Raw genomic sequence first — 17,631 nt, 5'->3', positions numbered from 1 at the left:
AAAGACCTTCCTCACAAATAAAGATGTGTCTAGTGTTAAAGTAATGTCGAAACATATCAACAATTTATAACTAGCATAACAAAAGTACGTAGCATATCTTGGGGCTACAGGTCAACTCAATTTAACTACCATGATCCTTAAAGTTGTGCGTCATCCGGCATTGAATAACCCCTGTACGCCATAGCCCATGTTTCTAAGCAAATCAAAATCCAATGTCATTACGTTCATTACATTTCCCTATTTATCTAAGGGAGAGCACAGCACTGATGTAGCTCTGCTTAATGTTACGGTGATTTGGAGCAGGCTTCCCTTGTAACAACGTAATGGAGGAATTCACCCAAAACGTTAATCACTGTTAGCAGTTAAGGCGCTAAAAGGCTCGCTCTCACGTGCCATAGCCTAGTAAAGAGTTACTTTAAGCCCCGCCCCTATTTATTAACGCTGACAGCATCAAACATTAGAGGAGACACAAATACTGACTCACACATCATTAAACATTAGAGACACAAATACTGACTCACAAGTCATCAAACATTAGAGGAGACACAAATACTGACTCACACATCATCAAACATTAGAGGAGACAAATACTGACTCACAAGTCATCATACATTAGAGACACAAATACTGACTCACAAGTCATCAAACATTAGAGGAGACACAAATACTGACTCACACATCATCAAACATTAGAGGAGACACAAATACTGACTCACACGTCATCAAACATTAGAGGAGACACAAATACTGACTCACAAGTCATCAAACATTAGAGAAGACACAAATACTGACTCACACATCATTAAACATTAGAGACACATATACTGACTCACAAGTCATCAAACATTAGAGGAGACACAAATACTGACTCACAAGTCATCATACATTAGAGACACAAATACTGACTCACAAGTCATCAAACATTAGAGGAGACACAAATACTGACTCACACATCATCAAACATTAGAGAAGACACAAATACTGACTCACACGTCATCAAACATTAGAGGAGACACAAATACTGACTCACACATCATTAAACATTAGAGACACAAATACTGACTCACAAGTCATCAAACATTAGAGGAGACACAAATACTGACTCACAAGTCATCATACATTAGAGACACAAATACTGACTCACAAGTCATCAAACATTAGAGAAGACACAAATACTGACTCACACATCATTAAACATTAGAGACACAAATACTGACTCACAAGTCATCAAACGTTAGAGGAGACACAAATACTGACTCACAAGTCATCATACATTAGAGACACAAATACTGACTCACAAGTCATCAAACATTAGAGAAGACACAAATACTGACTCACACATCATCAAACATTAGAGAAGACACAAATACTGACTCACAAGTCATCAAACATTAGAGGAGACACAAATACTGACTCACACATCATCAAACATTAGAGGAGACACAAATACTGACTCACACGTCATCAAACATTAGAGGAGACACAAATATTGACTCACAAGTCATCAAACATTAGAGACACAAATACTGACTCACAAGTCATCAAACATTAGAGGAGACACAAATACTGACTCACAAGTCATCAAACATTAGAGGAGACACAAATACTGACTCACAAGTCATCAACATTAGAGAAGACACAAATACTGACTCACAAGTCATCAAACATTAGAGAAGACACAAATACTGACTCATAAGTCATCAAACATTAGAGGAGACACAAATACTGACTCACAAGTCATCAAACATTAGAGAAGACACAAATACTGACTCACACATCATCATACATTAGAGACACAAATACTGACTCACAAGTCATCAAACATTAGAGACACAAATACTGACTCACAAGTCATCAAACATTGGAGGAGACACAAATACTGACTCACAAGTCATCAAACATTAGAGGAGACACAAATACTGACTCACACGTCATCAAACATTAGAGAAGACACAAATACTGACTCACACATCATCAAACATTAGAGGAGACACAAATACTGACTCACAAGTCATCAAACATTAGAGGAGACACAAATACTGACTGTAACATCATCAAACATTAGAGAAGACACAAATACTGACTCACACGTCATCAAACATTAGAGGAGACACAAATACTGACTCACACATCATCAAACATTAGAGGAGACACAAATACTGACTCAAACGTCATCAAACATTAGAGACACAAATACTGACTCACACATCATCAAACATTAGAGAAGACACAAATACTGACTCACAAGTCATCAAACATTAGAGAAGACACAAATACTGACTCACAAGTCATCAAACATTAGAGGAGACACAAATACTGACTCACACATCATCAAACATTAGAGACACAAATACTGACTCACACGTCATCAAACATTAGAGACACAAATACTGACTCACACATCATCAAACATTAGAGGAGACACAAATATTGACTCACAAGTCATCAAACATTAGAGACACAAATACTGACTCACAAGTCATCAAACATAAGAGGAGACACAAATACTGACTCACACATCATCAAACATAAGAGGAGACACAAATATTGACTCACATATCATCAAACATTAGACGAGACACAAATACTGACTCACAAGTCATCAAACATTAGAGAAGACACAAATACTGACTCACACATCATCAAACATTAGAGGAGACACAAATACTGACTCACACATCATCAAACATTAGAGACACAAATACTGACTCACAAGTCATCAAACATTAGAGACACAAATACTGACTCACAAGTCATCATACATTAGAGACACAAATACTGACTCACACATCATCAAACATTAGAGGAGACACAAATACTGACTCACAAGTCATCATACATTAGAGACACAAATACTGACTCACAAGTCATCAAACATTAGAGACACAAATACTGACTCACACGTCATCAAACATTAGAGGAGACACAAATACTGACTCACAAGTCATCAAACATTAGAGAAGACACAAATACTGACTCACACGTCATCAAACATTAGTGGAGACACAAATACTGACTCACACGTCATCAAACATTAGAGACACAAATACTGACTCACACGTCATCAAACATAAGAGGAGACACAAATACTGACTCACACGTCATCAAACATTAGAGGAGACACAAATACTGACTCACAAGTCATCAAACATTAGAGGAGACACAAATACTGACTCACAAGTCATCAAACAGTAGAGACACAAATACTGATTCACAAGTCATCAAACATTAGAGGAGACACAAATACTGACTCACACGTCATCAAACATTAGAGGAGACACAAATACTGACTCACAAGTCATCAAACATTAGAGGAGACACAAATACTGACTCACACGTCATCAAACATTAGAGGAGACACAAATACTGACTCACAAGTCATCATACATTAGAGATACAAATACTGACTCACAAGTCATCAAACATTAGAGGAGACACAAATACCGACTCACACATCATCAAACATTAGAGAAGACACAAATACTGACTCACAAGTCATCAAACATTAGAGACACCAATACTGACTCACACGTCATCAAACATTAGAGGAGACACAAATACTGACTCACACATCATCAAACATTAGAGGAGACACAAATACTGACTCACAAGTCATCAAACATTAGAGGAGACACAAATACTGACTCACACGTCATCAAACATTAGAGGAGACACAAATACTGACTCACACATCATCAAACATTAGAGGAGACACAAATACTGACTCACAAGTCATCATACATTAGAGACACAAATACTGACTCACAAGTCATCAAACATTAGAGGAGACACAAATACTGACTCACACATCATCAAACATTAGAGGAGACACAAATACTGACTCACACATCATCAAACATTAGAGAAGACACAAATACTGACTCACACATCATCAAACATTAGAGAAGACACAAATACTGACTCACAAGTCATCAAACATTAGAGAAGACACAAATACTGACTCACACGTCATCAAACATTAGAGGAGACACAAATACTGACTCACACATCATCAAACATTAGAGACACAAATACTGACTCACATATCATCAAACATTAGAGAAGACACAAATACTGACTCACAAGTCATCAAACATTAGAGAAGACACAAATACTGACTCACACATCAGCAAACATTAGAGACACAAATACTGACTCACACATCATCAAACATTAGAGGAGACACAAATACTGACTCACACGTCATCAAACATTAGAGACACAAATACTGACTCACACGTCATCAAACATTAGAGGAGACACAAAAACTGACTCACAAGTCATCAAACATTAGAGGAGACACAAATACTGACTCACAAGTCATCAAACATTAGAGGAGACACAAATACTGACTCACACATCATCAAACATTAGAGACACAAATACTGACTCACACATCATCAAACATTAGAGGAGACACAAAAACTGACTCACAAGTCATCAAACATTAGAGGAGACACAAATACTGACTCACAAGTCATCAAACATTAGAGGAGACACAAATACTGACTCACAAGTCATCAAACATTAGAGGAGACACAAATACTGACTCACAAGTCATCAAACATTAGAGGAGACACAAATACTGACTCACACGTCATCAAACATTAGAGACACAAATACTGACTCACACGTCATCAAACATAAGAGGAGACACAAATACTGACTCACAAGTCATCAAACATTAGAGGAGACACAAATACTGACTCACACGTCATCAAACATTAGAGACACAAATACTGACTCACACGTCATCAAACATAAGAGGAGACACAAATACTGACTCACACGTCATCAAATATTAGAGGAGACACAAATACTGACTCACAAGTCATCAAACATTAGAGGAGACACAAATACTGACTCACAAGTCATCAAACATTAGAGGAGACACAAATACTGACTCACACGTCATCAAACATTAGAGACACAAATACTGACTCACACGTCATCAAACATAAGAGGAGACACAAATACTGACTCACACGTCATCAAACATTAGAGGAGACACAAATACTGACTCACAAGTCATCAAACATTAGAGGAGACACAAATACTGACTCACAAGTCATCAAACATTAGAGACACAAATACTGACTCACAAGTCATCAAACATTAGAGAAGACACAAATACTGACTCACACATCAGCAAACATTAGAGGAGACACAAATACTGACTCACAAGTCATCAAACATTAGAGGAGACACAAATACTGACTCACACATCATCAAACATTAGAGACACAAATACTGACTCACACGTCATCAAACATTAGAGAAGACACAAATACTGACTCACAAGTCATCAAACATTAGAGGAGACACAAATACTGACTCACAAGTCATCAAACATTAGAGGAGACACAAATACTGACTCACAAGTCATCAAACATTAGAGGAGACACAAATACTGACTCACAAGTCATCAAACATTAGAGGAGACACAAATACTGACTCACACGTCATCAAACATTAGAGGAGACACAAATACTGACTCACACGTCATCAAACATTAGAGGAGACACAAATACTGACTCACAAGTCATCAAACATTAGAGGAGACACAAATACTGACTCACAAGTCATCAAACATTAGAGACACAAATACTGACTCACACGTCATCAAACATTAGAGGAGACACAAATACTGACTCACACGTCATCAAACATTAGAGGAGACACAAATACTGACTCACACGTCATCAAACATTAGAGGAGACACAAATACTGACTCACAAGTCATCAAACATTAGAGGAGACACAAATACTGACTCACAAGTCATCAAACATTAGAGACACAAATACTGACTCACAAGTCATCAAACATTAGAGGAGACACAAATACTGACTCACACGTCATCAAACATTAGAGGAGACACAAATACTGACTCACACGTCATCAAACATTAGAGGAGACACAAATACTGACTCACAAGTCATCAAACATTAGAGAAGACACAAATACTGACTCACAAGTCATCAAACATTAGAGGAGACACAAATACTGACTCACAAGTCATCAAACATTAGAGAAGACACAAATACTGACTCACAAGTCATCAAACATTAGAGGAGACACAAATACTGACTCACACGTCATCAAACATTAGAGGAGACACCAATACTGACTCACACGTCATCAAACATTAGAGGAGACACAAATACTGACTCACAAGTCATCAAACATTAGAGAAGACACAAATACTGACTCACAAGTCATCAAACATTAGAGGAGACACAAATACTGACTCACAAGTCATCAAACATTAGAGACACAAATACTGACTCACAAGTCATCAAATATTAGAGGAGACACAAATACTGACTCACAAGTCATCAAACATTAGAGAAGACACAAATACTGACTCACAAGTCATCAAACATTAGAGGAGACACAAATACTGACTCACACGTCATCAAACATTAGAGACACAAATACTGACTCACAAGTCATCAAACATTAGAGGCGACACAAATACTGACTCACACGTCATCAAACATTAGAGGAGACACAAATACTGACTCACACGTCATCAAACATTAGAGGAGATATATGAAGCTACCCTAACATGAAACAGATACACACCAGAGCTAGGTGCAATCGGAGACGTCCTGCACTCCGTGTCGAGTCCAAGATGTGAACTCGAGTCCAAGATGTGAACTCGAGTCCAAGATGTGAACTCGAGTCCAAGATGTGAACTCGAGTCCAAGATGTGAACTCGAGTCCTTCAGAATAGAAGTCGATTACTCTAACAATCTATTCATTTATATACGTTTTGAGCTCTTTTAATTTTTATTTTAAAATTTTAAATGTAGATTCGTTTGTTATAATTCAATATTTTTATCAACGATTTCTTATATTTAATCTCTCAATGATGTCTAATAAATTAAACTATTAATTTCTTAAATAATAATCTATTGATTTTTTTAAATGTCGAATAACTTATAATACTAAAAATTTGAAAAAAATTAACCTAGTTATTTCATATTATATTATGTAATGGAATGGAATCTAATGATTTGTTTAAATTAATCTCTCCTAATTTCAGGTTACCTTGAGCAGGGACTAATGGTGGTTGATCCAGCTAAACTTAGGAAAAATTACTTGAAAACAAAAACATGCTACATCGATATTGCAAGTCTTCTTCCTACAGATTTGTTTTATTTCTTGAAAGGAGGATTAGACATCCCTTACGTCAGGTTCAACCGTTTATTACGGGTCCGTAGACTTCTGGAGTTTTTCGATCGGACCGAGACCCGCACAAGTTTTACAAACATGTTCCGCATTCTTCACCTCGTCCTGTACATTTTGATCATTATTCATTGGAATGCCTGTATATATTTTGCCATAAGCGCAGCTATAGGTTTTGGCTCTGACGGCTGGGTCTACGGGAACTTAACGGGACCCCAGAAGGGGCTAGCGAGGATGTATATTTACAGTTTCTACTGGTCGACCTTGACCCTGACCACCATTGGAGAAACCCCCCAGCCAGAGCGGGATATTGAATTTCTCTTCGTTGTTGTCGACTTCCTTATCGGTGTGCTCATCTTCGCTACCATCGTGGGCAATGTTGGTAGCATGATCACGAACATGAATGCAGCGCGCTCCGAGTTCCAGCAAAGAATGGATGGGGTCAAACAATACATGGAGTTTCGCAAGGTGAGCAAGGAGCTGGAAGAGCGGGTCATCAAGTGGTTTGATTATCTCTGGACCAACAAACAGTCTCTCAATGAAGAGGAAGTACTTTCAGCGCTTCCAGACAAACTCAAGGCTGAGATGGCCATCCACGTGCATTTAGACACTCTGAAGAGAGTGAGCATATTTCAGGACTGTGAGCCAGGGCTACTGGTTGAGCTAGTGCTCAAACTTAGACTGCAAGTCTTTAGTCCTGGGGATTATATCTGTCGTAAGGGAGACATTGGCAGAGAAATGTACATAGTCAAACGGGGCAAGTTGACGGTGGTGGGCGATGACGGCTCGACAGTTTACGCTACACTCAGTGAAGGCAGTGTGTTCGGGGAGGTGAGATTTTATTGCTTGACTTCTTGTAATTCTACATCTACCCTATATATGTACAACTATATTAACAACTACTAATTAGGTTTTAATTATTGTAAGTTTTCACAATAAGCTTTCAAATCAATTTAAATTAAAAAAGAAAACTTTACAGCACAAATTGTGAAAATGATAATCTCGAAGTTGTATGCTCACCTTCTGGTCTGTATATATATGTATATATAGAAAGTAAAAATATATATATATACATTATATAGGTCTATATCTATATATCTTTATATATATATATATATATATATATATATATATATATATATATATATATATATATATATATATATATATATATATATATATATATATATATATATATATATATATATATATATATATATATATATATATATATAATATATATATATATATATATATATATATATATATATATATATATATATATATATATATATATATCTGGACCATATATATATATATATATATCTTTATATATATATATATATATATATATATATATATATATATATATATATATATATATCTTTATATATATATATATATATATATATATATATATACATATATATATGCAATCGCCTTAAAATATGAATTGCCTTAAACATAACGCTAACAATATCATGAAAAGACGACGTCAATGAAACAGCTCTGCCATGAGGGTTGGGGGAGGAATAGCGAGAGTGTAGCGTCATCCAGCTCTCACCCACCTCTCCACGTGCTACACGTCATATAAAGCACTCAGGGAAAAAAAGGTTCACTGGTACAGTTAAAGCCCTGGAACCGATCGATTCTTCTCTGTACGTCATAGATCTCCACTACACGCCACTGGTCCAGCTTATCTGTACGTCATAGATCTCCACTACACGCCACTGGCCGAGCTTATCTGTACGTCATAGATCTCCACTACACGCCACTGGTCGAGCTTATCTGTACGTCATAGATCTCCACTACACGCCACTGGTCCAGCTTATCTGTACGTCATAGATCTCCACTACACGCCACTGGTCGAGCTTATCTGTACGTCATAGATCTCCACTACACGCCACTGGCCGAGCTTATCTGTACGTCATAGATCTCCACTACACGCCACTGGTCCAGCTTATCTGTACGTCATAGATCTCCACTACACGCCACTGGTCCAGCTTATCTGTACGTCATAGATCTCCACTACACGCCACTGGTCCAGCTTATCTGTACGTCATAGATCTCCACTACACGCCACTGGTCCAGCTTATCTGTACGTCATAGATCTCCACTACACGCCACTGGCCGAGCTTATCTGTACGTCATAGATCTCCACTACACGCCACTGGCCGAGCTTATCTGTACGTCATAGATCTCCACTACACGCCACTGGTCCAGCTTATCTGTACGTCATAGATTTCCACTACACGCCACTGGTCGAGCTTATCTGTACGTCATAGATCTCCACTACACGCCACTGGTCCAGCTTATCTGTACGTCATAGATCTCCACTACACGCCACTGGTCCAGCTTATCTGTACGTCATAGATCTCCACTACACGCCACTGGTCCAGCCTATCTGTACGTCATAGATCTCCACTACACGCCACTAATGTAACTGGAATTCCCTACATATAAAACCTTTTTGCAAATACCCTTACATGGTAGCTGTAGTAATGATAGGTTTGCATTAATGTTGGTCAATTCTTTAGCGTTAAATTTTAAAGCTACCTTTTTTCTCATAAGGCATGCCTTTACTGCTCGTATCATTTAAAATTAAATATTTAAGGATTGTATTGATAACTGCAATCTGAAACAGCGATGGAAATATTTTCATAAAACTACCTAAAAGTATGTTTAAGAACAAAGATCATTATCAGCAGGGCAAAACTGGATCCTGGCACCACTGTAAAAGACACGTTAAGCGCGTCCATCCGTCGGAGAGACTGCGGCAGTAGCGGCGGTATAAAACTTGTCTCGTTCAGCAGTCGTGGGGCGTGTAGGGGATCCTGGGCTTTGGATGATCTTGTAGAAATTACCAATAGCCGTTTGTATTCGTATAAAACTTTTATTCCTCAACGTATGTATTAGCTATATAAACATTTAACAGGACATTACATTTGAATTTTACATGGATACAATTGGTCGATAATACATATTTTACACTCATGCAAATCAGAGGCGTAGCGAGGGAAGGGCGGGGTGTGCGGACCGCACCAGGTGACACCATTTAAAGGGGTGACACCAGGGCAAAAATTGAAAAATGTGCAGGAAAAAATGCCTTTTGCCAGTTCCATAAATGATTAATTTAAGTGAAATAGTCTTTTAAGTACAAATCGACAACTATTACAAGAGTGGGGGGGGGGGGGGGTGACACCATGACGTAAACGTGCTAACTATAGAAAAAAACAATGCTACATCCAACTGTATTATAAACAGACCATAGATAAACAACATAACTATTAAGTCTACAGTGATTAAAGCCTATACACTTACATGTACGCGTATGTGGCATATGTTTAAATTATAGGCCGACGCACTCATATAGCCTATATATATATATATATATATATATATATATATATATATATATATATATATATATATATATATATATATATATATACTTTGTTTCTTGGGGTGGGGGGTGCCGCACCGGGTGACACCCGACCTAGTGACACCACTGGTGCAAATGAACATAATACTCGACTGCTAACCTGAACAATGCTAGATATTTACTGACGAGTATATTGCATGGGAGCCGTCCAAACATTTTAATTAGAAAATTCTAGTGCTAGTCAGCTACGTTAAGCCGTCCTACAGTTTTACCGTAAAGCTCCCGTAATGCCACCTATCCTACAACCTTACTGTAAAGCTCCCGTAATGCCACCTATCCTACAACTTTACTGTAAAACTCCCGTAATGCCGTCTATCCTACAACTTTACCGAAAACTCCCGTAATGCCACCTATCCTACAACTTTACTGTAAAGCTCCCGTAATGCCGCCTATCCTACAACTTTACTGTAAAGCTCCCGTAATGCCACCTATCCTACAACTTTACTGTAAAGCTCCCGTAATGCCGTCTATCCTACAACTTTACTGTAAAGCTCCCGTAATGCCGTCTATCCTACAACTTTACTGTAAAGCTCCCGTAATGCTGCCTAGCCTACAACTTTACTGTAAAGCTCCCGTAATGCCACCTATCCTACAACTTTACTGTAAAGCTCCCGTAATGCTGCCTATCCGAACCTGAAAAAAGCTGAGCATGTTTACAGTGGCCCTAGAATTTCCCATGATTCAATGCACACTGTGGGTAGAGGACCTCCGGCCATTCTGCCTAGATCTCCTCAATCGTATTAAGCGGCGACCTTTTGGGCTTAATTTATATTGAGAGATAGGAACAAGTTACAGAGGCTGGGTCAAAACCTAGAGGGCGCTAAAGTAACGGGTTATCATTGGGTCAAAACCTAGAGGGCGCTAAAGTAACGGGTTATCATTGGGTCAAAACCTAGAGGGCGCTAAAGTAACGGGTTATCATTGGGTCAAAACCTAGAGGGCGCTAAAGTAACGGGTTATCATTGGGTCAAAACCTAGAGGGCGCTAAAGTAACGGGTTATCATTGGGTCAAAACCTAGAGGGCGCTAAAGTAACGGGTTATCATTGGGTCAAAACCTAGAGGGCGCTAAAGTAACGGGTTATCATTGGGTCAAAACCTAGAGGGCGCTAAAGTAACGGGTTATCATTGGGTCAAAACCTAGAGGGCGCTAAAGTAACGGGTTATCATTGGGTCAAAACCTAGAGGGCGCTAAAGTAACGGGTTATCATTGGGTCAAAACCTAGAGGGCGCTAAAGTAACGGGTTATCATTGGGTCAAAACCTAGAGGGCGCTAAAGTAACGGGTTATCATTGGGTCAAAACCTAGAGGGCGCTAAAGTAACGGGTTATCATTGGGTCAAAACCTAGAGGGCGCTAAAGTAACGGGTTATCATTGGGTCAAACCTAGAGGGCGCTAAAGTAACGGGTTATCATTGGGTCAAAACCTAGAGGGCGCTAAAGTAACGGGTTATCATTGGGTCAAACCTAGAGGGCGCTAAAGTAACGGGTTATCATTGGGTCAAACCTAGAGGGCGCTAAAGTAACGCGTCATCAATGGGTCAAACTTAGAGGGCGCTAAAGTAACGGGTTACTATTGTTGTTCGATGTACCTATTGAGATTGTTTATTTTGCCCAATCACTTCTGACATGTGGTAAAGCGAAAACTTAACCAATGAGTCAAAACTTAAAAATTGACATTTGATGACGAGATCATTCTCACAAACAGCAAGCTAATCAGTCTAAACTAAATCTACTTCACCTAGTCTCATCTGAAAATAATTTGAAGAAAACCAAAGTTAAAGAGAACCAACAATACCCTGGGGTATCCAATCTTAAAGAGTAGCGAGAGAATAATATTGACCCTGACCGTATCTAGGGAGTGTGGATAGCAAAGGTGGGTGGAGCTGATGACAATACAAGAAGCCGCATAAACAAGTCCATGTGAGCCTCTCTCGCACATTTGGATGTTCAGAGCAATGTCCTTTGACGACAAAGTCAGGACCTTCATTTCTAATGTTCTACTCTCTAGTTTAGAGACTTAAATAGTTATTAGAACTAATAGTAGTAAGCTCCAGATTTGTATCAACTACAGTTACAACGTATGTTAGTTAAAATGATGGCATGTAAAGATGTGCAACCTCAACTGACATGAGAGAACCATCGGAAGCAAACATGTAGACCACAGACACCAATCAGAGGAAGAGCTCATACACTCAGTCAACCAGCAGCCGCTGTGGCAAGACAAGCATTGGACTGAGATAGACAAAGAAAGAGAAACGTGGGTAGGCCAAAACAGATTGGCAAAGATCAACCATCAGTGAGCTAAGGCTGTAGGGCTCACATGGGCCCGCCCAGCTGAGAGGAGCCGTCTTGAGTGTGCACATCAACACCGTAAAAAACTGTTTACAAACCAAGTACTTTACTAAACTTGTGTATAACCTAGTGCCGTACCAAAGTGGGGATCCAAGTACCGTACCAAACTGTATACACCTAGTACAGTACCAAAGTGTATACACCTAGTACAGTACCAAAGTGTATACACCTAGTACAGTACCAAAGTGTATACACCTAGTACAGTACCAAAGTGTGTACACCTAGTACAGTACCAAAGTGTATACACCTAGTACAGTACCAAAGTGTATACACGTAGTACAGTACCAAAGTGTATACACCTACTACAGTACCAAAGTGTGTACACCTAGTACAGTACCAAAATGTATACACCTAGTACAGTACCAAAGTGTGTACACGTAGTACAGTACCAAAGTGTATACACGTAGTACAGTACCAAAGTGTATACACCTACTACAGTACCAAAGTGTATACACCTACTACAGTACCAAAGTGTATACACGTAGTACAGTACCAAAGTGTGTACACCTAGTACAGTACCAAAGTGTATACACGTAGTACAGTACCAAAGTGTATACACCTACTACAGTACCAAAGTGTGTACACCTAGTACAGTACCAAAGTGTGTACACCTAGTACAGTACCAAAGTGTGGAAACCTAGTACAGTACCAAAGTGTATACACGTAGTACAGTACCAAAGTGTATACACCTAGTACAGTACCAAAGTGTGTACACCTAGTACAGTACCAAAGTGTGGAAACCTAGTACAGTACCGAAGTGTATACACGTAGTACAGTACCAAACTGTATACACCTAGTATCGCACCAATTTTTTAAATTGCGATCCCCTTGAAAAACCAAAAGAATTTTTGTGTTTTCCCTTAAAAACTAAACGTACTAGACCCCCTTCACTTGTCATTACATTTTTTTAAACGATCACTCTATTCAATGGCAAAGGTGAGAAAACGTGATGTATTCTTAGCGATTGTAATTTTTCATTTGCCCGAGAGTCGACAACGGTGTTTGTTTCTTTAAAAATGATTTATTATAAAGTAAAAAAAAATATCCAAAATAAAAACCCAAATAGCCTAAAAAATAATAAAAATAACTTGTTTTCTTGAAGAACCTGCAATAGGGGAGGTTGTGGTCTATCTACTAAACATATTCCTATAGAGTTGGTGTGTTGTGTCTTATAGAGAGGTTGTGGTCTATCTACTAAACATATTCCTATAGAGTTGGTGTGGTGTGTCTTATAGAGAGGTTGTGGTCTATCTACTAAACATATTCCTATAGAGTTGGTGTGTTGTGTCTTATAGAGAGGTTGTGGTCTATCTACTAAACATATTCCTATAGAGTTGGTGTGTTGTGTCTTATAGAGAGGTTGTGGTCTATCTACTAAACATATTCCCATAGAGTTGGTGTGTTGTGTCTTATAGAGAGGTTGTGGTCTATCTACTAAACATGTTCCTATAGAGTTGGTGTGGTGTGTCTTATAGAGAGGTTGTGGTCTATCTACTAAACATATTCCTATAGAGTTGGTGTGTTGTGTCTTATAGGAGAGGTTGTGGTCTGTCTACTATACAAATTATTATTGGGTTGGGATTGGTCAGACGTCATGTATTATTTAACACGTCTGTAATAATTAATATATGCATGGCCTCTAATGTCAAAGTTAAAACTAAAACGAATTGAGTTTGGCTACATTTAATTTACAGCTAAAGCCGAAATTTGTTATAACACTCTAAAACGTAAAGGCTGTTCCACCACGGCTTACTAGCTGTAAGCTGAAGTCAAACGCGATGAATGTGTTTTTGTGTGCCGTTTTGTCTCATTATAAAGGGCAAAGCCCAGAGCCGGCGTTAGGGGGTGGCGAACGGGGCGGTGGCCATAGGCCCCGCGCTTGAAGGGGCCCCGCGCTTCAGCAATGTCATTGTTATCTGAATCAGTTTGCAAACTTTAAAAATTGTTTATGAATTCAATTGGGAAAAACTAAATGGTCGAATGCCGACGTTGTTGATTGTTATAACTGAAGCCACGTTTGATGTTGGTGAGTCCCACCTGAACTGGGAAAGGCCGTAATTCGATACAAAAACAGTGTCACACCTCCCCTTTGTGTAGGGTACGGTCGCCTGGCATTTGACCTGAGCTGACTGGAGATGGCGGTCGAGAATTAGCCCACGACGTAAAGAGATACACTATTGTATGCGGACCGATGAAGACGTCCTTTTAGTGAGCAGACGGGATGTCTGTAGTAGACAGTTAGTGACCTGATGAACTCTAGTCCTGACTTTCTTGTTGTAGATGTCGTATAATGTCGTATATGTACAGTGTTTCTTCCAGACTTTTTTCTCCGGGGGGGGGGGGGGGCACTTGAAATTTTCGGGGGGGGGGGGGGGGGGGGAAAGCGGTAGAATTTTTTCAGGCCCCCCCCCCCCCCCGAAGAGATGCCTGGAAGAAACTCTATATGTAGGCCTACTTGTCTTGGTATAACAAAATTAACATTCAGTTGCGTGCAGAGGGGTGGGAGGAGGGCGACGATGGGGTGGGGGGCTTAGGATTCTATATCAGGAGGGGGGCATTAAACAGGGTGATTTATTATTATTTTTTGGAAGAAAGTTAAAACTGTTGTTATGTTGTGTCACCTTAAGAATTCACCCTTTCCAAGACAGAATGATTAATTTAGCGAATTCATCCAAATTGTTTTATTCAATCGTCTTCCGATGGTGCTGACATGATATAGTCAGCGAATGGTCCTCGTCGCACAATTTTTGTGGAGGAAGGGGAATCTTTGAAGGCAATGAAGGGTAGTGATTTAGTAGTCATTGATATTCCCCCAATAAACGCGGTCTTTCAATTTATATCTGATACTTTGGTGAACTTTAAAACACGACATTTGTAGAGTGCTTAAGCCATTTTTTTAATTATAGGGAAATCCTTTACAATAGTTTAGACAATAATGATTTTGGTTTTAAAATATTGTATGAATTCCTAACAATTTTTGAAGTCTATACTGTTTTGATACATCAGGCCGAGTTCGCTGTATTGTAAACTTTATTTTCCTAATTATTAAATTTTCTTAAGTGATTTGGTATGAATTACATAACTGTCAAAACTGATTTAATATCTTAGCAAGGAAAAAAAACCTAAGAACGTTGGGTTAATACATGGGAGAGATAAAATTATGTTATTATAGTGGAAAGTTTGGCATTAGCTTATAAACTCCAAAACATTTGTGTTATTATGTGTACATCACATTATATAGGCCTTTATACATACATATATATATATATATATATATATATATATATATATATATATATATATATATATATATATATATATATAATGGAGAGGCCCCGCGCGGATGGTTGGCCCTAGGCCCCGCGTTTTCCTAACGCCGGCTCTGGCAAAGCCAATGGTAACTAGTTTTTTTTTCTTTCTCCAGGTGAGCATTTTAAACATCGCCGGAAATAAGACCGGTAACAGAAGGACCGCAAATGTCCGCAGTTTAGGCTATTCTGATTTATTTTGTCTTTCTAAGGACGCCTTGTGGGACGCCCTCACTGAATACCCTGAGGCGAAGAGAAAACTGATAGAAGCGGGCCGGCAAATTCTGATGAAAGATAATTTACTAGACGAGGAAGCGATGAGGCGGGCCGAGGAAAGGCAAGAAACGATGGACCAGAGGGTGGACAGGATTGATTCGAGTTTAGATAATCTCTCAACTCGATTTGCGCGGCTACTGGCCGAGTTTAACACAACGCAGCAAAAGTTGAAGCAAAGAATGACAAAAGTTGAGAAGGTTTTAGCCAGGGAAGATGATTATGTCTCGAACTATTCGAATGCAGTCAATGTGGCTGAGGTGACGGCAGATGCAAGCAACAGTTAAAGAAAAACTTGACATTGCCAGAGACCAAAAAAAAGATAACTTTCAGTCCATAAGTTGACAGGTACAATTTTATTTTATTTCCACGACAAAACAAGAAGCAATAAGGGACGCTATTCTGTTAGTTGATACTACTCACAGAATGCAGACCTACCCAAGACGCTAAATCCAAGAGCGCTTCAATCACCAAGTCCTGGAAACATGTCTGGGTCAAACAACAAGGACCTTGGTGTGTCCTGACAAGGACCGTGGTGTGTCCTCTAGGACACTCAACAGATGCAGTTTTTATGTATCAGGAAATTGTTTCAAGATTTAAAAAAATGCTCAAGTAGCCAAACGTTTCTCTATTGAGCAGGTCTACTTTATGATCATGTTGTTGTGATCATTGATTTTCCATTGATTCTACATTACAACCACAGTCTTGATGTTATAGATACAGATATTCATGATAATACCAAAAACACAGCAGACATTGGCTAATACAGCATGAAGGATATAAATATATATATATATATATATATATATATATATATATATATATATATATATATATATATATATACATATATTAGATTTGCCAATGCTAAATATACATACTTAAGGGTAGAAAAGTAATGTAATCTAGATGACAAGTTCTGATATTTTCAGGATTATGTTGAAGTAGGCCTACATTGATGTGTCTCACCTCCCAATTAAGTTTACTCACACTGTCAAGAGTAAAACAGAGATTAATAATTTGGTACATATAGATCTATATCTATTACTTTGAACTTATCTTTG

General features: G+C 38.5%; 1 protein-coding gene across 1 annotated transcript in view; it reads left to right on the top strand.

The window, feature by feature from the left end:
- LOC131940859 (cyclic nucleotide-gated cation channel alpha-3) overlaps nt 1–16,879 on the top strand; it is a 65,896-nt gene extending 49,017 nt beyond the window's left edge. Inside the window, exons 5-6 of the mRNA XM_059299756.1 lie at nt 7,050–8,023; nt 16,411–16,879. Of these exons, the coding sequence (XP_059155739.1) occupies nt 7,050–8,023; nt 16,411–16,854 (1,418 nt within the window). The 3' untranslated portion in view covers nt 16,855–16,879. The remainder of the gene's footprint in view (nt 1–7,049; nt 8,024–16,410) is intronic.
- Nucleotides 16,880–17,631: the final 752 nt, after the last annotated feature.

The sequence above is a fragment of the Physella acuta genome, unplaced genomic scaffold (assembly GCF_028476545.2).
Source record: "Physella acuta isolate Inbredline_101_S28 unplaced genomic scaffold, ASM2847654v3 ptg000335l, whole genome shotgun sequence".
Classification (NCBI taxonomy): Eukaryota; Metazoa; Mollusca; class Gastropoda; family Physidae; genus Physella; species Physella acuta.
Note: the sequence above shows the minus strand (reverse complement) of the source record. Positions and strands in the feature narration are given on the sequence as shown.